The sequence below is a fragment of the Medicago sativa genome, chromosome 2, assembly GCF_051527215.1.
Source record: "Medicago sativa cultivar Bolivia chromosome 2, Bolivia_mono, whole genome shotgun sequence".
NCBI lineage: Eukaryota > Viridiplantae > Streptophyta > Magnoliopsida > Fabales > Fabaceae > Medicago > Medicago sativa.
Genome location: NC_140750.1, coordinates 21,673,126 through 21,697,678, shown reverse-complemented (window position 1 = coordinate 21,697,678; position 24,553 = coordinate 21,673,126). Strand labels below are relative to the sequence as shown.

The 24,553-nt window shown below is 32.5% G+C and overlaps 2 protein-coding genes and 1 pseudogene across 3 annotated transcripts; 2 read left to right on the top strand and 1 right to left on the bottom strand.

The window, feature by feature from the left end:
• Window positions 1-2,833: 2,833 nt before the first annotated feature.
• LOC146945489 (uncharacterized) lies at window positions 2,834-4,252 on the bottom strand. Its single transcript, XM_085748842.1, has one exon. It carries the CDS (start codon window positions 4,127-4,129, stop codon window positions 3,128-3,130), a length of 1,002 nt encoding a protein of 333 aa, XP_085604968.1. The 5' UTR covers window positions 4,130-4,252; the 3' UTR covers window positions 2,834-3,127.
• Window positions 4,253-10,767: 6,515 nt separating this feature from the next.
• Window positions 10,768-12,254, top strand: LOC146945488 (putative purine permease 4 pseudogene; annotated as a pseudogene). The gene has a single exon (XR_015026400.1). The product of XR_015026400.1 is annotated as a putative purine permease 4 pseudogene (transcript).
• An 8,133-nt stretch (window positions 12,255-20,387) lies between these two features.
• LOC146945487 (putative purine permease 4) lies at window positions 20,388-22,153 on the top strand. The gene has a single exon (XM_085743810.1). It carries the CDS (start codon window positions 20,748-20,750, stop codon window positions 21,924-21,926), a length of 1,179 nt encoding a protein of 392 aa, XP_085599936.1. The 5' UTR covers window positions 20,388-20,747; the 3' UTR covers window positions 21,927-22,153.
• Window positions 22,154-24,553: the final 2,400 nt, after the last annotated feature.

Genomic DNA, 24,553 nt, shown 5'->3' with positions numbered 1-24,553 from the left:
GGCCACGTGCACATGATACCTCCACAGCAGGTCAGTCTGGTGTGGGCCACCGGGATAGTCCTGTAGTGGCTCAGGGTCCACCACCTTCTCCTTCTTCTTTCGCCTTTGCTGTGGCTCGGCATCTTCCATCTCCTCGTCCATACCCTGCAGTTCCTCCTCAAGCTCCTGCTCCTCCATATGCTGCAATTCCACATCAGCATCAGCCTGCTCCTGCTCCTGCTCCATATACTGCTGATGCTCGACATCAGGCTCGACATCAGCATGGCGTCCTCTACCACCCCGACGCCTCGGACGAACACCACCTTCCTCCTGCAGCCGTCGAGAACGCTCTCTCCTATGGGAAGCATGCCCTGCCTCTCTTACGCGTCGGGTATTTGATGTTGAACCTTCTGTAACATTCAAATTAGGGTAATCAACAATAACAATGAAACAGCACAATCAAACAGCACAAAACAGAAACAAAACAACGTTCTGGGTTACTCCGGATTTCGTAATCCGGAGGAGCAACAACCTAGTCCGGAAAACGAAATCCGGATTGCATTCGAACGGAATTCAAAAAAAAATACGAACTAATTGAACTTGCTTGTGTAGAGAAATCGAACTTACCTTTCATGATGCTTGACAAGGGTTGAAATGCGGTGCTTTTGAGCAAGAAAACTCCAAATTTGGTCAAGATTTTTGGTGTCCGGATTTTGGGATAATGTAGAGAGAGAGAGAAGTGAAACTGTAAAACTGTAAAAATGGGGGGTGAAGTTCCTTTTATACCTCGCAACTGTCCGGATTATATAATCCGGATGTTTTATCTATATTTCGGATTACATAATCCGGAGGGTATGTTGGTAATTTGCGTAGGGCGCGCGAGGAGACCATAGGGTGGGAAAAGTAATACTCTAAATTTTTCCTTCTCTTCAGGGCCGGCCCATAGCCCGTCGAGGTTGGGCAATGTCACCGGGCCTCAAATTTTTTGGGGCCCAATTTTTTTTTTTTTTTTTAGTATTTAAGGCACTAATATAATATTATATACGATGAAAGCGAATAAGTTTCAGTATGATTGCAATGCTTTAGTGGCGCGACTTCATGTGTTTTGGTGTATGGGTCATGAGTTCGTTCGAGCCTCTCCAGACTGTTTTTTTAATAAATTTCCTTTATTGTGCCTTATTTAATTTTTTTTTGGGGCCTAAAATTTATGTTATTTTACATCCCTTTAAAGACTATAACTGGGCCTACAAATTTGTTAAGACGACCCTGCTACTCTTCTGCTACTGTTGATTTTGGTATGGTGAATTTATGGGCATCAATCATATATGATAGTGGGAGTGAAATTCACAAAAATAAAAGTGGGCACATGGCAAATTTGGGATCACAAATTGGGTCTGCACTATTAGAATTTGAAAATCATATTCTTTTTGATGGTTATGGATTCGTTCATTGTCTTTCTATGTTTAAGGAAATCGACATCGCTGGTTGTTCATGGTTTATGCTTAATTACTCTGACTTAATTTCACATTTGGCAAGGACTGTTCTTTATTCCAATTGGTTTTCTCAAACCAAGATCCAAGAGGACTATTATGATGATTATGATATTTATATCTTTGGTACTTTCAACAACAGTAGCAATGGTTTTGTGCCTAGACTTTTGCATGCATGGATAATTCTGAAGTGGTCCAGTAGGTTTGTTAGAAAGAATGGACAAGTTTGTGGAAATGAAGTTGTATCTAAGTGTTGTACTAGCATAAAACTTCCAACTGTTGCATACATTGTAAACTTTATTCAAGTGGATCTTTTATGTGTTCTAGCAGAAAGGACAACTATATCGTCAATAAAATGGATGTTGGATGATGAAAGTGTCTTGATGAAGACTATGGCCAGCTTGCTTATTTCTCAAATATTGACCCAAATGCAGGCCTTAGCCACAAGTGGGGAAAATTTTAAAATTTCTACTAGCATCCATCAACATTGTCCTCACTTCAACTATAAGTTTGAAATTATTGGGGGTGACTTTACAATGACTTTACTTCTAGCTTGGATTGTGCATTCTGTGCTTGATGTTGTTACATTGCTCAATGGTTGTTTTGTTCATAAGGGGTCCTCACAATTCAACCAATGGGATCCTGGTGGATGTTATTTTGTCCATTGGGAAGGTTTACTTAAATGGGAGACTTCTTGGATACATGTTACTTGGAAAGTTGCTACCACTCCTCAACATTATCTTGGCTTCAACCTTGAGGACAAGGTTGATTTTAAAGGGGAAGGTAATGTAATGATCCTAAATAGACAAAGCCATGTCATCAAATGAAACTAGCAAATTGTCACAGCTGTAAAGACATGTGGGCAAGTATTGGATGAAAAGTGTACATCAAGAAGTGGACAAGGCTTATATAAGGGAAAGAAGGCATTGAAAGAAGACATTGAATATGTTAATGAAATTCTGATTCTCCTTCTCCTTCTCTGATAGTTCTTATTCCCCTTTCTCCTTTTTTATCTTTCAATTTCACTTCTATCATGTACTTGAGGATTATTTCTCTTGTGTTGCTTAGTTCTCTGTAATAGAATATTGAATCCATTACAGATAAGTCATGCGTCATTCACAAGTTAGTTTTCACAATTGAATCAAATAATCATATCTTCCAATCAAATGAGATATGATGATACTTATTGATCAATGGTAAAAAAAAAATGATATTTATTGATGCAAGACTATTTTACTTGTGTACATTGACCAAAACCCCTTTAAATATTGTTTATATAACGTTGTTATCAACAATTAAAATTATGCAGATATGTTTGATGCGAACTCCCAAAGAAACAAACATTTGAATCGGTTGTGACACAATTGTTAACAATGAATCTTTGTTGTAGAACCAAGTCTTCAACTAGGTAGGTAGACAATATGAGATTACTTGCATTACAAACAAAAATACCATCTAACTAATTGCCCTTCAAAACTCATTATTTTAACATTTAAGCTAACTCTTGCAAAAATGATCATGCAAATTGAAAACATCAGGCCCATATGCAAGTGATTATAAAGGTAACGTTCACAACCACCTACAAATAAGCATTTTCTGAGTATACATTTGAAGTCTAAATTCCACATTTTCATAGGCAGGCTCAATCTTCAACACTATCATGCAGTTTGTGCTGCTGCTAAGAAGATGTTAAAATCTTCTCTAGCTTTCCTCAAACGAGGACTAATGCAAAATGCTGGAGATGCAGGGTAAGATGGAGAAGAAGAAGAAGATAAAGAAAACCGAACATGTCGTGGTGACACCTCGGATTTTCTAGCACTGCCTCTTGCTGAACCATTTTTCAAAACCCCTTTAAGTTGGTCTTTTTCATAAGCCAAAGATGCAGAAATAGGTGAATCTACTTCAATAGCACTACCATATTTCATCAATTCCAATGGAAGATCAAAGTAAGAGTTATTAGAATCTCCATCAATCTCATGAGACATAGCTGCAGAAGCCCAAGAGCCACATTCAAAATTCTCCAATGAAACATTCCTAGACATTGTTGCAGCTACTTTTTCTGACACTTCCTTTCTTAATTTAATTGGCTTTATTTTACCGACAAAGTTAGGTAAAAAAAGACACAGAGAATTACATTTGAATCCATCATGTGGTGTTGTTGTTTTCATTTGCTTAACAACATTCTTAGGGCTTTCCTTAACATGTTCTTGTTTTGTGAAAGTACCATAATGCCACTCCCATTTTTCTAGCTCTTTTGTACTTAGTTTAGTCAACCATTGATCAAAATCAAATTCCTCTAAGGATGCACTTTCTCTTCCATCACCACATGATTTACTCTTCCCAAAACGGGCTTCTTGAAGAAGATCTTGAAGTGTGGTGGTCACATTGTTAGTAGATTCTTGACATTGTGTTTCCGGGCTCCCGGATTTCGATTTTTTTATCGAATCAAACCGGGGTGATGAGTTAACCGAATTCGGGAGACTCAAGCTTAAAAATCTTAACTTTGGAGGTTGTAGTGTTGGAGGGTGCAAAATGGTAGAAGAAGTTGTGATTATAGTTGGCAACTTTGTAGTTTCTTGGTAGTTATCTTGTTTGATAGGTGAATTTTTCAATGAAAGTGGATCCACCATAATCTGCTTTTCTTTTTGGAAGCTCTCCATGATTGAGATTCTTGAGGTGGAAAATGGATATTTCTATATGAGATAGTGAATAATTTGGACTTGTGAAATGCCAAAGAGTAAGTACTTATAAAGAAGAGACATAAAATATAAAAAAATTGTTCATTGCTTGCATGATTGTTCAGATTGTAATCGTGAGGACCATGTTCTTTATTTTAATTTAGTATAGTTATATTACAATTTTTTTTCTTATGTATAGTTGACTTAGTGTATTAGATTAAGGACCAGAAAACACTTGTGATTATAATGGTTAATTGTCATTTTTATTATAATATAAAGAGTTTAGGAAGGTTAATATAGTTGGTAATTAAAGATGTGACTTATATTCCATAGAGTAAGAGTTCAAATGCCATGACCAATGTAATGATCTAATTGATGTATAATATGCAAGTATAGCTGTAAACATTTGAATTTACATGGATATCTAGCTAGAACTCTTTACTTTGTCACTTCATGTCCTTAATTTTAAGATTAAATTAGAAAAATGCACTAGAGTACCAAAATGTTGAATTCATGCGTAAAATTGGTTTACGTGCATGACTGTTCATCCCCTTTATTCTAAACATTTTTTTTAACCAAAATAAAATGCGAGCGCATGAGTGAGTTGATGAATTAAGTATTGGAGTAGGTCACGAGTTGAACTTATACGTGCTGGGATCAATCAGAAAAAAAAAATAATGTCAAAGCATATAAAAATATTTGCTCAGAAAACAATAACAATAATAATAATAATAATAATAATAATAATAATAATAATAATAATAATAATAATAATAATAATAATAATAATAATAATAATAATAATAATAATAATAATAATGTCAAAGCATACAAAAATATTTGCTCAGAAAACAAAAAGCATACAAAAATATCTTAGGCCAAGCTGGTATAATGAAAATGAAAAATTCAAAAAAGATAAAGATGTACAAAGGTCGTGTATAATTCGTGTCAATTTCTGTCTTCACCGTGTATGCTCCATTTATCTATTGTTCCATTCCATTTAGGCTACATATATGTGACATGCAAGGCCGTTCATATAAATCCGGAGGCTCGGTTCTGTAGGTGAAAAGAGGTCCGTAATAAAATAAAAACGTATTTTTTTTTTAAAGAACAATGTTATATTTAAATTTTTTAAAAGATAAATACATGGTGCCGTATATAAGCGGTACACCCAAAGGTGAAAATCACTACCGTATAACTGATGAACCACAAACCATCCTCCCAAAAACACACCCACCTAACACTTAGTTGTTCTATTGGGCTATAATTTTTTGTAGGCCCATGCCTTGGGGAGGCCCAATTCCATTGAGCGGTTTGCACACCCCAAAAGGTCTGGCCTTGGTGACATGTGGCAAAGATAGATCTAAGGGTTGAGATTTCAAATAATAAAAAAAAAGTTTGTTTAATAAAAATGAACTAAACAGAATGCATCGCCTCCTCCCTTCCGTGTCTTTTCCATTTCAACCCTCTCTCCCTTCTTTCATTGTCGTGATCCTCCACCCATCGTCGTCCATCGTCGCCGATCTCTGTCCCTCTCCCCTAATAACAACATATCCGCTCCCTGCTCTTTCTTTCATTGCACTCTCCTCTCTTCCTCTCACCGTCGTGTCGTCGCCATCGTTTCAAGCCAAAGATATGTGACATGTGGAAAAAAATAAAAAAAGGCTGAGATTAAAACCTTAGAAAAAACAAATGTGCTTCTCTCTTGTATCTGAAAAGCCACACCAACCTCCTTCTCCTCATCATCATCCCTGCCCATCTAACTCCCTCTTGCTGGCTCCGCCACCTCCGTCACTCTTCACCGCCTTCTTTTGTAGACACAACACTGAAAATTTTCACTCGCCAATTTCATTCTTCTCCGCCATAAAATCCCGAGCTTAGTGATCCATCAATTGCCGGAATCGGCCGAGTAGTGTTGGAGTTCATTTCGGATCTCGCCAGAGATTTTTCATACGACGGAGCTTCTGTGATAGTACGAATTGGAGTACAGGAAACACTCTGGGAGGGAATGGAGGAGGACAACAGAATTTTAAGTGGCGATAACAGAGACAAACCTGACGGAGGAAGCTTCGATGGGTGACCCAGTTTTTGTGGTTTTAAAGGGTTCGATATTTTGCATTTCGTGTTCTTGATTTTGGTCTGTCCAATTTGTGTGATTAAGGGTTTTATTGGTGGTGGGGAAGATCATGCTATGTTGTTGAATTTGAAGGTTTTGGAATATAGGTGAAGAATTAGTTGGAGAGTGACGGAGGTGGCAGCGCCTGTGCTGGCGAGAGGGAGAGAGATGGGTGACGATGAGAAGAAGAAGAAAGGAGGCTGGTGTGTTGTTTCAGATACAAGTGAGGAACAAGTTTGTTTTTTCTAAGGATTTAAACTCAACCCTTTGTTTTATTTTTTTAACATGTCACACATCTATGACTTGAAATGGGGTAAATTGAGGAAACCTAAATGGAGCAAAGATTGACTCGAAATTTTGGGAATGGATGCTCAATATTTTCATCATATGTTTCCTTATATTTCTTGACCTCCACCTTTAATAATTCATTTTTTTCTAAAATCTCTTTACTTTACAATGAATTGTGAGGATTTTAATGAATCCTCATATCACATGATGAGAGAATCCATTCTTAAAAAAATAAAAAATATATTGATTATGCTGTTTACAACGAAAATTACTTTCCCGAAATCATCCCGACCACTACTCCTTTTATTGTAGCACCTCCCATGCTCGCGACATATAGCACTGCCGAAGAAATATTCTCTCCTACTTTTGCACTTTAATTACAAAAAATAATCCTACCAAAAAACAAATACATACAAATCATATTTTAATGCGATAAAACTATCTTTTAATATTTTAACATATGCAAGCTTTAATTGTAAAAAAAAAAACATATGCAAGCTTTATTAAATTAATAAAACTCAAAATCAATTGCTGCAAAAAAAAAAAAAAGAATTGAAGTAGCTACTAATCCATCTAGGTATGGCAATGATGTAGGTCGGGGGTGGGTTTTGCCTCCTCCTCCAATCCAACTCCGTCTTCAACTCCCTGCAAAAATCACATATTTGCAAATGTGCCCCTTCCAGGTTGGAATTTGGATCTCCACGCCTGCAAAAATCTCATATTTCCCGCACTGCCCTCGCCCTTGTTGTATACACAAAATAACAATTACACAAAGAAATATTTATTCTTTTTTTTTTTTTTACTTAGGGGAGGGTTTGGAGACGGATAAAAGGTGGATATTAGAAACCCCACCCTCGCCCCCAATTTTGAATACCGGAAAAAATCCAAACCCACACTTATACCCTATCAAAGCGGGGTTCTCAGGAAAAATTAGGATGAATTTCGGTGAGCTCTAGCTCATGCGAATTATGTTGTAATGTATTGATCCATTTGGCCCTTTTTATAAGCATATTTTGAAAGAAAAAAACTTGTCTCTAAGGTTTTAATATATTTATTCTTTACAAATTACTAACACTACAAGAAATTAGTGTTTAGCATCGGCCATATGCTAGCGATATATGTCAAACATAGGATGCTAACAATTTTTTTAGTGTCGGAATACAGTCGAAGTTGGAAATGACACTAAAAACATTGTGGCCAAGAATTAGCGTCCCATTCAGACGCAAATGCTAACTTGTGTTAATTAGTTGTGGATGATATATCTAGCCTCAGATAGATAAAGCTACTTTATGTCATGCAGCATTAGTATTAGCGACAAATGTGTTGATTTCAAATTTAGCATCCACAAATGGTAAACACTAAATTGGCTAACTTGTGGATTTTACATTTAGCATCCACAAATGGAATGTGGATGTCATTCTTTGGTGATTGATCCATAATGAAAACTTAATTTTTTTTAGTAAAGGCAAAGTTACTTCATTTCATTCAAAATTAAAGAATACAAAGTAGGCATTAAATGATGAAAAATAAAGGGGCTAGGATGAGATAGTGATGTTGTAGCAATACTATGAGCAACACCATTTGTTTGCCTCCTAACATATGACATTGCAAAGTTGGGTCTATTAAATAAGAGACTTCTACATTGGATTACAAGATCACCAAACTCATTGCTTGGAGAAGAGTTTGAGTTGAGGGAATCAGACATAAGTTTTAAATTAGTTTTAAATAGTACATCATGCATCCCATTTGAAATAGTAACTTTAACTGCGTTAAGTAAGCCTAGAGACTCAGCCTCCAAAATTGTGGCAGATGAATAGTAAAAGTCTGATTTTCCAAGCAAAAAAGTACTCGTAGAGTCGCAAAAACACGTACCATACTCAATGACAGAATTATTGTTGAAAGCGGCTACATCTATGTTGCCTTTAATTGTGCCTACAGAAGGTTTGGTCCAAGCGTGAGTAGAAATTGCATGGTGAATCGGTGTCTTTGCTCGCTGCCTGTAACACCATTCATTGAGGGTGTCCATTTACTCATGCGATAATTAATGAGCAACCGCTAATGAGCCGCCATCCACATAAATGTTTGAATTCTACGTGGTCATTTCCAACTCCAAAAGGCCTTCCAATCTCCCTTTATGGAATGAGCTCTAGAATTTTGAGAATCATAGGCACTTTGAATTGTGAAACTGAATCCCTAGTGTTGGTTCCTCCCCAACCAATATTGTCATATCCATCTGTGTCTATAGATGTAGGGATATTAAGAACCTGTAAAGCAAATGTAGATAGTAAGTTAGAAGTAAGGAACTTATAATCCCACTCTCCTGAGGAGGTTACCACGTCCCTCAGAGAGTCGTGTCAATACTAGTTTCATTAGTGATGGATATAAGAGAAGTTCCACTAGAAGTTCATTTATCCATCCAAAAATTAATATTGTTACCATCACCCAGCTGCCACACAATATTTTGCTGAAATTGATCCCAGATACCTGTTAAAGCTTTCCACAAAGGAGAATCATATGATTGAGAATTTATTGTTACTCTAAGATCTTTATTCCTCCGAGACCTACTATAGAGAACCTAACACCAAAGGTCATCAAGTTTGGTGATAAGATTCCAAAGCATCTTCATAAGAAAAGTGTCATTCATCTGATGAGGCCTCTTAATGTCTAGGCAACCCTCATTCTTTGGAAGACAACAAATGTCTTGCCCCACAAGACGGGGTTTACGAGATTGGTCATACTCACCCCATAAAAAGATCCTTTGAATTTTTTACATCTTGTTACAAAGGGTTTTGGGTAGCTTAGAATACTGTATATGATAGTATGGTAAGAGCTCAAAACTGATTTAGATAGAGTAAGTTTGCCAGCAAAATTCAAGCATTGTTGCTTCCAAACCTTAGTCTGCTTTTAATTTTGTCAACGATGTTATGAAACTTTTCCCTGGTAGCTCCACCTGGACTTATAAGTTAAGTATACCTGGCCATATTTTTGAGATGTTATAACCTCTCTGATGTAAAATGTCCTGGTTGACATTCTTAGAGAGAATTAATATTGACTATGCATTAATCTTGAAAATGGAGAGAATTAAAGTGACATTTTTCAAACAATGGCATTAAATAGAGATGAGTTTTGTGACTTTTGTTTATATTTGATGTGAGAAATTTATTTATTTTTATTTATAATTAAAGCTAGAGAAGAATAACGTCGATGTAAATATTTTGATGTTTGAATAACACTCGGTTTTTTTTTTTTAAAACAAATTGTGCTTATAAAAAGGTAAGAAGCGAGTATATCTCATATAAGATGCTGTCATCCTATTTGAAATTTGTGAAACGTTCAAAGCAACTTAATCATTATTCACGGGAAAGCTTTTTTTAGAAAAGCTCTTTTCTTGGTATGACGTCCAAAACATGGATTCACCAAAATAGATAACGTTAATTGAAACAGCTACCATTAATTTTACCTGACCTGTCTAATTATTGTTGAATTCTCATAAATGATATTGTTACAAATTTACTACTATTCATATGTATTGAAAATGATACAAATCCCTTCAATATACTAATTCTGTTCCTAAATTCAATATTTTCTTTGTATATTTTGTGTATGACTGATATAAAATTTTCATCTCCTAAAAAAATATGTATCTAACATCTAATTATTTAATGATGACATTATTTTTTATATTTTCCTTCAAAAAAATATTATTTTTTATATTAATTATTTTAAAATAAATTTAAAATTTGAATTAATTTTACCTTTAGGGTAGCATACCCAACAAAATTTAGGTTTTAAAAAATATCTAATTATTTGAGGGATACTACAACATCTTTCGGTTCTAAGGATTGATGATATGAGTGTGTCCATATTAGATAGACTTTACTATGTTTTAACTATGTATTACAATGTGGCAATTCCCGTTAGAAACACATATACAATTGTGAGATCCTAAGTTTAAAGTCCAATCCTTTTAAAAAAAGTTGAGTACATGACCTAATGATACAAACCGTCCAATTAAAATTTTGTTAACTCTTGAATATTTCCAAGTTTTCCTATTACTGGCAATTCGGATCTGAAATTTAAACATTTGTTTTCTTTTAAAGGAAAATACTCTTTTTTTATAATAGGAAAATACTTTTTCAAAAAGAAATACTAAACTTTAATAAATATATTAGTATAAAATTCAAATCTTGATACTACATTTTTTTCCTTTGAAGGAAAATCTCGGTACTACATGGCATAGGCTTATGAATATCCAAAGTAAAGTTTAGTTTTTGTGAGCAACTCTCTCTCTCTCTCTCTCTCTCTCTCTCTCTCCATTTTGTAACTCTCCTCCATGGAGTCAAGATCACAAACCCCACCACTCCATCATCATCAATCTCTCACCATGAACCCTACCAACAATGAAGATACAATTGACATTGAAGCCATTGATCATCAAGAAGAAACACAAAAACATCAAAATCAACCATCACCATTTGTCAACAACAAAAACCACCTGCATGCAAATGATCAAAAATCCATCACAAACAAAAGGTACATGCCCCTTTTGATAATCAACTACCTCTTACTCTTTGTTGGTTCAATCTCATCAAGTTTACTCTCAAAATACTATTTCATCCACAAAGGTTCAAGCAAATGGGTCTCTACTTGGGTTCAATGTGCTGGCTTCCCTCTCTTAATCATCCCAATTTTTCTCCCTTATCTCCTCAATCTCACCAAAAGAAACCCTTTCACTGATTTCACACCAAAAATGTTAACCCTATCAATTTTTGTTGGTATCATGTTAGGGTTTAACAATCTTTTAATCTCATGGGGTGTTGCATATCTACCTGTTTCAACTTCAGCACTTTTACTATCATCACAGCTTGTTTTTAATCTCATTCTCTCAGCCATCATAGTGAAACAAAAGATCACTTTTTCAAATCTCAATTGTGTTATTCTTCTCACATTGAGTTCAATCATTCTTGCATTGAATTCTAGTAGTGAGAGACCAAAAGGACTAACAAAAAAAGAATACTTTATTGGATTCTTTTGCACCCTTGGTGCAGGGTTGTTATTTGCACTTTATTTACCAGTTATGGAGAAGGTTTATAAAAAAGTTTATTGTTACGAAATGGTGATGGAAATGCAGCTTATAATGGAGATTGCAGCGACGGTTTTAGCGACAGTGGGAATGGCGTGGGACGGCGGATTTAAAGAAATGAAGAGAGAAAGTGAGGAGGTTTTTGATAAGGGAAGTAGAGTTTATTGGGTGACGGTTATGGCGAATGTCGTGACGTGGCAGTTTTGTTTTATGGGGACTGCTGGGATGGTTTTCTTGACATCTTCATTAACTGGTGGGATTTGTATGACAGCTTTGTTGTCTATGAATGTGTTGGGTGGTGTTGTTGTTTATAGAGATGAATTTGGTGGTTTGAAAGCTGTTTCAACTGTTTTGTGTATGTGGGGATTTTGTTCTTATGTTTATGGTATGTATGTTAAGATGTTGGAAGAGAAAGGGAAGATCGTTAAGGAAAGGAATGATTCTTCCATGGAGTTGAGTACTATGAGAAGAAGTGGAGGTGCAGCTGGTTGAATAATATTTCTTAGGTGAGTACAATGAGTATGTATGTGAAATATAGTTATAGTCAATTAAAATGTTCAAGTTGTGTATTATTATATATCAAAGTTAATTTATATTGAACATATTGGTAGTAACTTGAACTTTTGATTCATTGTACTCATCATTTTAGCTTGTTCAAAAAAAAATAAATTGTACTCATGAATGTAAGAATTTTTTAGATTAAAACATATATAATTAGAGGATACATGTTTTAATTGTTGGATTAAAACAAATTAAATTGGTTGCGTTGGTCCATTTTTTAAGTTTCAACTTAGATCCACAAGAAACTGAGTTCGAATATTTCAGTTTAGATCCACAAGAAATTGAGTCCTGTTTTGATGGTCGTTGTGAGAACCTTGATTAGTGGATAATATGTTTTAGGTTAGTGCTCTATGAGTTTGGTGAGTTCTTGGAACCTAACCTGACTCACATAAAACTTTTTTATTGTAACAAATAAAACAACTATAATTGGACATATATGCATATTTTAATTAAATTTCCATGTTGGGTAATTGGCTAGTGTGAACTTAATTAATGAGATAACTTTTGACACATTTGACAGATAACTTTAAGTTTTAGGTTATGTGTTCAGTTTTCTATTGATACATAGATCATGCACCTTTGAACACGTCAATCCCTTTAAGTTAATCTTCTTACTAAATTAGTTTTTAGCCTCCGATTGGGAGATACTTTAGGCTACCCTACCAAAAAAATTGATTCCTAGTTTATTTTCAAGATACAAATATTTGACTAATTGCATTTATATAAACTTCTTGCTCTATTGGTCTGTCTCGAACAAAACTGGTTTTAGGAGAAGAAAATATGTGCAACTTGTAACAACAAATTGTTGTTCATCTCTATGAAATAGTTCTTTCAATCAAATAGTATTAAAATCAATGGGAAACAACCCGTACATGAACCCAGATAGAGTTCATAAATTTGATATCACTATCAACATTTCCCGGCCCCCGCAGGTAAGTTGATCTTAATTAAGTTTGGTATACCTTTTTTATCACAAGAAATCTGTTCCTAAAGTTTGATTGGATCTTTATTAAATTGAGTCACGTATGATATGTGCTGTAATATAATTAGGTGCTTCCAATAGTGAATTCTACACCTAGAGATTATTGGTAGTGCCTAGTATATTCATTCATTGTAAATATATTATCTTTTGCCTTTAAAAAAATTGTAACGATAAAAGTTAAACAAAAATACTTATATTTTAGAGATATTATATGTTAATAAGAGAAATAGTTTTTTCATTTTTTGTTTATATTTCGATCCAAATATTTTACAGTAAAAATTTTCTTATAATTCATTCCTTTAGGAAAGATTATGTCTTTTGGAGGGACCCAATAAAATTTACATGGTTAATTTCTAGACATGCAAATAATTAATACTAATGCTTAAATAACATGTTGGTCCCTTGACTTATTTTAAAAGTTCAGTTTGGTTCCATAATTTTAAAACCAGTCAATTTGATCCTTTAACTTGTTTTAAAAGTTTGGTTTGACCCCCTTTACTTTAAAATTGGTCAATTTGATCTCTTAACTTATGTAAATTAACTAAATTTGGTTCCACAACTTATGTAATTTTTTTTTAATGACAATTGTTAGTATTTTCTCACTTTGTCATGATTTGAACCATGAATATTTAACTTCGTCACTTATTCAATCTCTTAGCCCAGCCAAGTAAGTTATTCATCTGCCATAACATGTAAGTTAATGTAACTTGGTCTCTCAATAAATCGATATGATAGTATATTTTTAGAGTAGTGCTATTTAGCACGACTCAGTGACCGACGACAACACACGATGTTGGAATTAACGGGTAGGATACAATACATGGGGGGAGAGAGAAAAAAAAAGCGATGCTGCACATTTTTCATCCAAGGCCTATATCATTGTCGTGCGCATTCGTGCTTGTGTTGGTGTCGTGCCAACAAGCATTTTCCATATTTTTATAAGTGAAATAATCAAGTTGCATTAACTTACATAAATTAAGGGACCCAAACTGATTGGTTTCAAAGTTACAAGAGCAAATTGTTAATCAAGAAATTCATATCCCATTCACCAGAAGAGGAATTTAAATCATAAAAAAAACGTATTTTGTTAAATATTTAATATAATACTGTTTAACAAAATCTAATACCTCTAAAATTCAAAAAAATTGCATAATGAAAGTGTTAGGTCAAAGGGGCAAATGCCCTAGTTTTAGACCCATCAGAATAAAAAAATTATTTGCAATTAGTTAGTTTCATATAAATAAAAAATTTACAATTATGATTTTATTTTGTAAATTATGTTAATTTCTTAAAGTAGCTTCATAAATATTTATTATATGATAAAAGTTTTTTACACCTATAAGATGTGTCTAATATGAACCTTACTCAAAGGTAGATCTTATTATCTTGAATACATTTTAGTAATATATTATTTTTAATTTTTTTATTATAAAAATTTATTTGTTACTAAAAATGACAAGGGTTCATTCTTTAGCCTCTTTTGAGAAGTTCATACTAGATACAACCGCAATTTAAATCTATCTACATAATAAAATTTGACTTGAAATAAAGAAATAATAATTGAACGTATTTTAGTACTCCTCCTTGGAATCTTTATTTTTGCTCACAACAAAGGTAGTTTATAACTAGGGGCGGGAATGAGCCGGGCCGAGCTAAGCTTTGCTTAAATAGGTTAGGTCTAGTTGAAAAAACTAAGGTCTAAACCTTAGCCTTTTACCTGTCAAAAACTTTATTTTAAGTCTGGACTAGCCTTTTTAAAAGTCTGGTCTGAACTATTAGCCTCTCTAAGAGCTTAGTTTGTGTTACAAATTTCAAACAGAGTTTGTTCATCAATTTTTTTTCCTTTTAATTTGTGCAACATACTTAATATAGAAATAAACATTAATTAGATACAAATTAAACTAATAAAACACAATTGTAAAATTTATAGATGGATAAAAACTCAAGAATAATCATGTGTGATATACGGGCCGGCTTGATAGGCTTTTTTATAAGCATAAACCTGACCTATTTAAATTAATAGGTTTTTTAAAAAGTTTAAACTTGACCCATTTATTAAACGAGCTAGGTCGAACCGAACTTTTAGTAGGTTGAGCCATAAGCCCCTAACGGACGACCTGACCTATTCCCACCCCGGTTTATAACGAATGTGACGTTTACTAAAAGGGTTCACATAATGCATGTGGCACTTTTTACTTTTGGTTATTGAATTGCCTAATAATTATATAAGAACGAAATATATTTTGATAGTGTGGCTTGTTAGTGTAGACTGTAGACTAGTGATTAGGTGACATAATTGGGTTAAAAAGTAGGGTGAAAATTTTCAAAATCAAGATTAAAAGAGAGAATATGAAAGAGACGGTAAGGTAAATAATTCAAAGTACTTAATGTAAAGTGAAGGTACGTATGAGTTTGTCATTTTCCCACCTTAGAGGTTTGTCATTTTCCCACCTTAGAGGTTTGTCATTTCCCACACCTTCTACGCGTAAGCCTTTCAATTTAGGTTTGAAAAATTGATATGAACAAATTCATATATTAGTGTCGTGTCAGTTATCTAGTAATCTAGGTTCAAATTGATATTAACAAATTCTACGTAAGCCTCCAAGAGATTCTGTGAATATGAAGTTCCTGCATTCACTCTCTGCATTTGGGCCCATTGTGATATAAATATTTTCTATAGTGTGTTTTTTTTTTTTTTGAGCAAAGTGTGCTTTTTCTTATAAAAGGGACTTCAATTCTAGCTGTTGAAATAATTTTAAAATGTTATTGTAATAAATAAAGAGCTAAATATTTTCAAAAATCAAATAAAAATAAATAACTAAATTAAACTATAATTAAATAATGACAAATCTAGTTTGACAAAAAATAAAGTGCATGTTCTAAGTGTTAGGGATCGAACACAACACGGAAGCTATTTGATTAAAAACTACTTGAAATTAGAAAGAGTTCAAACCCAACCACTGTATATTAAGGCCCTTCAAAACATACTAGTAATGTCCATGCATTTACCATAACGAAGGAAAAATATGAACATCAAACGTTCACGTGCCTCTGAAAGTTGCTTCCCCTATATATAGGAACCTATATAATTCCTCTCCAAGGCATTGATAATAGATAATATGCACTATATAATTGGTGTTTAAATTTGTTGCTTTTGTCTAAAAGGAAAAGTAAAGTGCATATTTATGATAGTAACACAAAGTGTAGGCTCAATGCAATTTAAGGTCTAAAGAGTGAAAAGAATGTGAATTTTTGGGGTATGTATGTACTGTAATTTACTAATTTATTTGAGGGATCAACATGGTGTTAAGGAGTTGGTAATTAACATCCTAAGAAAAAACTCGGTTCCATTTTTGAAGTTGTCATATTGCAACCCCATTTAAAAAAAATACAACTATCCTAGGTTTTGCAAATCGAGTGTTAAAACATAAACTCATCCGAGTAAACGATTTTAGGTGCCAAAATCGTGTAAACTCAGACGTAAACTCGTTTTTTGGTAAACTCGAAAAGTTGACCGAGTTAACACAGCTTAAAATCGGTAAAATCGGGTAAATTCGTCTGAGTTTGCGAGTTTACCTTTTAAAAAACAGTTTTTTGTTTTGTTTTGGGCCAGTTTTCAATTAAAATCCAATTCATTTTTAAAGCACAACCCAATATCACAGTGTTATAAACGTGCAACGCTTCTTTTCTTCTTAAAATAAATGAACATTATATCTTAACTTGTTATCTTTGTCAAACAAGAACGTGTTTTACTTGAAAAATTGAACATGAGACTAAATAAAGATTATAACTTAGAGATGTTATGGAGCTTTAGAAGGATTGAACTTTTGAAGATATTAACTTGTTTAATTTTGGATAGTTTAATTAACAACTTTAGAAACTTCTGAAACTTGCTTTTTTAAATGGTTTTATGGATGGCTTAGAGACTTATGAAACTTATGATTTTGTGTGTTAATTTTTGTATATTGATGCTAAGTTGAGCATAACGTTTTATTATGGTATTTTGTATAATTTTCCTTTGTAATTAAGTCATATTTTGCACTATTGACCTATTTACAATGTTATATTAGCTTATATATGTTATGCATATAATAAATTTTATATAATTTTAATTTTAGCTAAACTCGTACGAGTTCTCAAGTCGAGTTTACCTAGGCGAAACGAGTTGAGGTGAACTCTCGAGTTGCAAAACTTTGATCCTACCACCAAATCATAATTAGTCTCATAGCGAACTTGGTACAAAGTGTAGAGAATTTTTTTTTTTTTTTAAGAAAAAGTGTAGAGATACCTTGAATCGTCTATGACAGTAAAAAATTTGAATTACAATGAGTTAAAAAAAAGAAATAATTCAAATGCTTTTTTCAAATAAGAATTACTAAGTTGTACTTACCACGTTTAGGGATGAAAAATATGTTTCGCCGAGCAAGGATTTGCAAGGTTTATGTTTGATTTGTTCAAAAAAAAAATAAAATAACCAAGGCCCAAGCATGACATGTTACTTCTAATAGACCCTTTTAAAAGACTATTAAGACCTATAAGCTTGTTTAAAGACTCGTTTCACGTTAACACCTTCAAGTTATATGTAGGTTTAACATGCTTTCTTTGTGACTCGGAGTTTAACCTGTTTACCTAGCTAAATAAACTTTTTTGTAATAAAAAAAAACTCAACATTGTCTAATGAAAAAAAGGTATGGTTCGGCCTGAGCTGCAAGTAGGCTCATGTCTAAGGCCATATTGATTGGTTTGGCACTCTGAAGTCTGACCTATTTTCACCACTACTTATATGGTAATATATTTCAAATCTATTAATCTAGTTCAAAGTTAAACTCCCCTGGCAACCACTTTAAGCTTTTTCTTTCTAGAACTCTCTGTTTTGGCTCGCTTTCACCTAACTCAGCTTTTCCCCTAGCGAACCGCCTTAAGCTTTTCCTTCTAGAACTCTATGTTTTGAATCACTTTCACCTCGCTAAGCTCGCCTAACGAATCAGGCTTTTCACCAAATGTCTTTGTAATACTCTGGCTTGGCTTATGGCGCGTGTGTTTTACTCATTCAATAAATATATTTTTTTTATATAGTGCAATTTTCTTTTCTTGGTAAATTTTGAATGGTTGAAAGGTTTCTCCCACTTTTTTTGTGTGGATAAGTTTATCAACAAATTTTACCAACAATCTGTATCTTATTATTTTCAATACCAACCACAACAACAAAATTTACAAAACCTTTCAACCATTCAAAATTTACCAAGAAAAGAAAATTGCACTATATAAAAAAAATATTTCTTTATATTTAGGACTTTATGGAATATTGAAGAATGACAACAACACACTTTCTAACACACACTTTTATCATCTTGTCTTTGATTGGTTAACACATGATAGTTAAAATTCATTAAAAACAATTAATGTATATTATTTTCTTTGAAGAACAATGTTTTATTTATTTAATAATGTTTATGAGTCAAAATAAAATTTAATATTGTTTTTCAAAAAGACAAATGTTGTGATTGAATGAGTTGAATCTAGCATAGTCTCTCACAATTTGACGAACAAATATTTAAGTTCGATTAGAATAAATATCAATATTTATTGTCTGATGGTGCTTCATACTCCCTCCGTCCTAAATTGTATGTCGCTTTAGAGAAAAATTTTTTTCCCAAATTATATGTCATTTTCCAATACCAATGAACAATTAATGTTACTTTTTCTATTATATCCTTAACTATTTATTAAAACCTCTTTTTTCAATTCTTTCATTTATTTTTCCCATATCATTTATTAAGGACAATTTTGTAAAACAACTCATAATATCTCTTTTCTATACAATATTAATTAGATTTCTTAATACATATGCCCAAAATGTCATATACAATTTGGGACGGATGGAGTATAAGATTACATCATATGGAAGAAAGTTGTGAGAACCAAAAAAAATTAATTAAAGTCTTTCCCTTTTAATTACCGAAAAAGATAAGCTTGTTCTCTCTTATTTTTGGGATAAATTTGACAAAAGATGATAGTAGTAGATTATTTTTTAATTAGTAAACAAAGTCTAATTAATTATAAATAAATATAACAAAAGAAATAAATTTATCATTATTTTAAAATTTATGTATAGACTGAGGATAGAATAAATAATAATTTTAATCTTTTTTGAATTTGTCTTTATATACAACCTTTATCTCTATTTTTTTGAAGAACAACCTTTATCTCTATTCAAAATTCTATAATAAAAGAAAGTTAGTCATATTTAAATGTAAATATTACTTTAAATACTACGAGTATTTCAAATTTATTATTATTTTAAATGTATCTCTTATTATTACTTTTAATTTGTCTTTTTTCTTGACTAAACTTTGTCTTACAAGATTAAATGTCAAAGTTTGACACCTTTAAGTATAAAATAGAAATTTTGTTACACCCATTCATATTATTTAAATAACTTAGAAAACTTATAATTGAAAGTAAATTAAGTTGTTGAACAGATGGTTAATGAGTTTCAGTTAATGATGAATGATTTAAAAGAATTCAAATTCAAATTCAAATCCTCAAAAGAACAACCATTAATTCTTTTCTTAAGAACATTTATGAGGTTACCCTCTTTGATTTAAAATGAATTTTACTTTAAAAAAATGTTTTGAAATAAGTGTCATTTTCAAATTTAAATGCAACATTTATTCTATTTGTTCATTATTATAAGAAAAACAAACTTTTTATATTCATCAAATATTCACCGTGTCTAGTCTATAACAGTAATCAGATAAATTAAGCATTCTATGAATCTAAAAATTTATATTTATTTATAATAGTTATCTAAAAAAATATATTGAGAGTATTTATTGCTTAATTTATAATATTATATTTATTATTATTTTTAAATAATATTATACTCCCTCCGATCCTATTTACAAGAAACAATTTACTTTTTAGATACATTAAATAATTTATGGAGTATTTGGTTTAGGTTCTTGACTAGATACATACATTATTCAATGTATCTAAAAAGTCAATTTTCTCTTGTAAATAGGATCAGAGGGAGTATCTATAAAAATTTGATAAAAAATTATTTTTATATTTATTTTGAAACATAGAGAAAAATGACAAGGAACTTTTTCTTTTTTGGAAATTGTTGTCAATTAATATTAGGCACAGTAACGTTAATATAGTGGCGCTGGATCAAATATGGTTAGTTTTTCAATGTGGTCAACCAAGTTTTTTTTTTTTTTTTGTTGGTACATGGTCAACCAAGTTTTTAACCCAAGAAGTAGTAGTGGAAATGAAACATCACCTTCACAAGTAAGAGTTCATTTTTTTTATTCTTGAAAATAACACACATAAGAGTTTGATCAAAAACAACCTCATACATAGTGATGACAGATGTTTCTTAATGAGACTGACAACTAAAGGAAAGTAACAAAACAACATGAACTGATCAGTTACATTTTCACTAAGAAAAAAAAAATAAATCATCTTTAATACTCATCAATATCTCTTTAATTTGGAGGTTACAACAACACTACATCACCATCATCATCATCATCATCATCATCATCATCAATCTCAATTTCTCACCATGAAGAATGATAGTGACATTGAATCCATTGATCAAGAAAGTGGAGAAGAAACTACTCAGCTAGATCTAACAACAAATTCTTCCATTGACAAAACAATGCAGCATCTGCATGCAGATCAAAAGTCCACCACTAACAAAAGGTACATGCCCCTTTTGGTTATTAACTACCTTTTACTCTTTGTAGGGTCACTTTCTTCAAGTTTACTTTCAAAGTACTATTTTATCCACAAAGGTTCTAGTAGATGGGTTTCAACTTGGGTTCAATCTTCTGGTTTTCCTCTCTTATTAGTCCCAATTTTTTCTCCTTATTATCTTCTAAATTCAACAAAAAGAAAACCCTTTTCAGATTTCAACCCAAAGATGTTAACTTTATCAGTTTCAATAGGGTTTATGTTGGGAGTGAATAACCTTTTCTTCTCATGGGGAAATTCATATCTACCTGTTTCAACCTCAGCCCTTTTGTTATCTTCACAACTTGTTTTCAATCTTGTTCTTTCTGTCATCATTGTCAAGCAAAAAATCACCTTTTCTAATCTCAACTGTGTGATCCTTCTTACCTTAAGTTCTATCCTTCTTGCATTGGATTCTAGTCATGAAAAACCAAATGGGCTAACGAAAAAAGAGTACTTTATAGGATTCTTTTGCACAATTGGTGCAGGGTTGTTATTTGCATTGTATTTACCAGTTATGGAGAAGGTTTATAAAGAGGTTTATTGTTATGAAATGGTGATGGAAATGCAGCTTATAATGGAGATTGCAGCAACTGTTTTGGCTACTATAGGTATGGGAATGGATGGTGGATTTTCTGAAATGAAGAGAGAAAGTGAAGAAATTTTTGATAAGGGAAGTTTGGTTTATTGGGTGACTGTGATGGCTAATGTGGTGACGTGGCAGTTTTGTTTTATGGGAACTGCTGGCATGGTGTTTCTGACATCTTCATTAACTGGTGGGATTTGTATGACAGCTTTGTTGTCTATGAATGTGTTGGGTGGTGTTTTGGTTTTTAGAGATGCATTTGGTGGTGTTAAGGCTGTTTCAACTGTTTTGTGTATGTGGGGATTTTGTTCTTATGTTTATGGTATGTATGTTAAGATGTTGGAAGAGAAAGATAGAATGAAGAACCAGAGTGAATCTTCTACTGAGATGATTTATATGAATAATCATCATGTGTTTGATTGAAAAAGTAATACATTTGTATGAAGTTGATCTCACTGGTGTAATCTCTTAGCTAGTTTGATTAATTAGGACTCAAGGTAACTTGGGTTGCTAATTACATGTGAAAATTAGGACTTGTATAACAAAATGTTGAAATAGATTGGATCTATATCCTCTACAATTTCTTCCATCTCCCTTTTTTGAAGAGAAACCAACTCCATTTTTGTATAAAATATTGGGATTATCTTTGATTTTGCAATGCCACTTCATACAATGCCCATCATAATATTCATCATCATCATCATATATTACATTGTAAATCCTCAATAATATTGGGATTATCTTTGATTTTGAGCCTCCATTGGTTTTTTTTTTCTTTTCAATTACTTCATCTGTCCCATAATACATAACACAGTTGACTCTATTACGCATACCAATACATAATTTTGAGCTTAAATATCTTGAATAATATATTGAAAAAAATATCTTGAGCTTACCAATACATAATTTTGAGCTTAAATATCTTGAATAATATATTGGAAAAAATTATGAAAATTTGATATTTTGAAAATACTCATACATCTTATATAATATTATTTATCTTTGTATATTAGTAGAAAAATATGGTCTTAGGTCAAAATTGCACATTTTCAAATGGGTCTTCTATTGCGGGACGGAGGGATTATAACTTTAAATTAATTACTAATTAATTCTATATGTATCATTTTCAAATTAGCATTTTCCACTTTGATTTTGCAATAACGAAAATACTCCAATGGATTAGTACGAATATTTTCGTGATATCACTATTATCTTTCATTTATAATTGATAGAATACCGTATAAGAAATATGTTTCGTAATATTTTTGATGTGCAGATTTGCCTTTTTTTGGTGGTGCTTTGTTATATATATTTTTGGTGGTGGATTTGCCTTTATGTGCAGCAATAGGTAACTCTTGAATTTAATAATAATCATGGTTCATAAAGGGTAAACCATTGAGTAATTTACTTAATAATTGTATCAATTATGTGTAAAATGGTCAAACGTGAGAGTTCTTTCTTGTGGGATGAAGAAAGTAAATTAATCTTCTGATGGATTAAAGTTTAAATGAGTCGAGTTGTAAGAATTAACTAGAATCAAGATAGATCTCAAGTTAAAAAACACTGGCATAAATGTTTATAAATTATTTACTAAAGAATTTGCGATAACACCGCGAGTTGAATTTATACATTTGTGGGTATGAGTAAGGCCAGAATAGAGTGACATGTAAAGGAACTTAATGTTGGTCAACTTCATGTATATGTAACTACATAATTGCCTTAGCAGTATTGCTGAACAAAAATGACACTATGACCAAATAAAATTTCTGAAAAAATGTTGCTATCAGCAAAATATACACAAGAATTGAAGGACATGTATCGCAAAAGGGACATGGATGACACACAGGGGTGGCTCTTAGGGTGGGTATATATATGGTAACCAGTTACACCCTTCAGTGCAACCGGTTACACATTGCCAAAAACCTCAAAACCCTTATGTAATGGTGTGTGATAGGTCATTTACTCGTGTTGCAATCACTACTACTATACATATTACTTTTAAGAATTGCCAAACAAACCTAAAAGACAGTGCATCAGTATGAGAGATTAATCAGGGACACTGATATAATGTTAGGTGGGTTATGAACTTATGATACTGACTTGCATAGATCGGTTAGTGCCCTGATGTGATTAAACCTGATTAGATAGGTTTATTAAGTATATGAAGATTTATTCAAACATATATATTCAGAAAATATATATAATCAGATAAGTCGTGGCTCAACAGGCTTCAAAGTTGTTTTGAATAAGACCTTTCTGATTGGAAAACCATCACGACGACAAGAGGAGTTCCGACGTTAACTTGATACGATATGAATTTTCGCTAGATGGTCTGTAGGATGTTCTAGGACTACTACACCCGACAATTCTGTAAAATCAACTCAGATTAATTGTTTGTTGCACTCTAACTTAATAATATTTTTTATGAATGTAATGAAATGGAAGAACATGTAACCTAGGTTGTGCGGGACTTCAAGTACCATTTGGATATCCTTGTCTACTAAGCACATCTTCCAAACTATTGCGACCCTTTTCAAAAAAAATTGATCACGTGGTTTAATTCAACAATTTTAGATTCATGTTCTTGACATTTATTACATGAAGAATTTTTGACCTTTTCTAATTCCACTTGTGCATCAAAAGTTTTTCTTTCTAGAGACACAATTAATTTCTTTTGTTTTACACTAGTTATAGAAAGATTCATACATTCTTCATGTAATTAACAAAATGCATTTTGTAATTCCTCGTATGAAGGTTTATTAATTAATTCATAATCACTAACCTCTTGTTCGTCATCAGAGTGGTGTGATGCCATAAGTGTTAAATTTGTATATTCTTCATTCTCCGATTCTAAAGACGAACTTATGTCATTGTCCTCCCATGCAATGTAGACCCTTATTGACTTGAGTTTTTTCTTTCCTTTGTGACTGTTCTTCCTTTGCAAGGGTAAGACAATCTTCCTTCATGAGACCTTCCTTTCTACATTCGAAACATGTGAAATTCTGTTTTGATGTAGAGGCATCATTCTTCTTGTGAAATATTCTTTTATT

Bases quoted from the DNA above. Each gene is read 5' to 3' on its own strand.
- LOC146945489 (XM_085748842.1), bottom strand. From the start codon at position 4,129: ATGGAGAGCTTCCAAAAAGAAAAGCAGATTATGGTGGATCCACTTTCA.
- LOC146945487 (XM_085743810.1), top strand. From the start codon at position 20,748: ATGAAGAATGATAGTGACATTGAATCCATTGATCAAGAAAGTGGAGAA.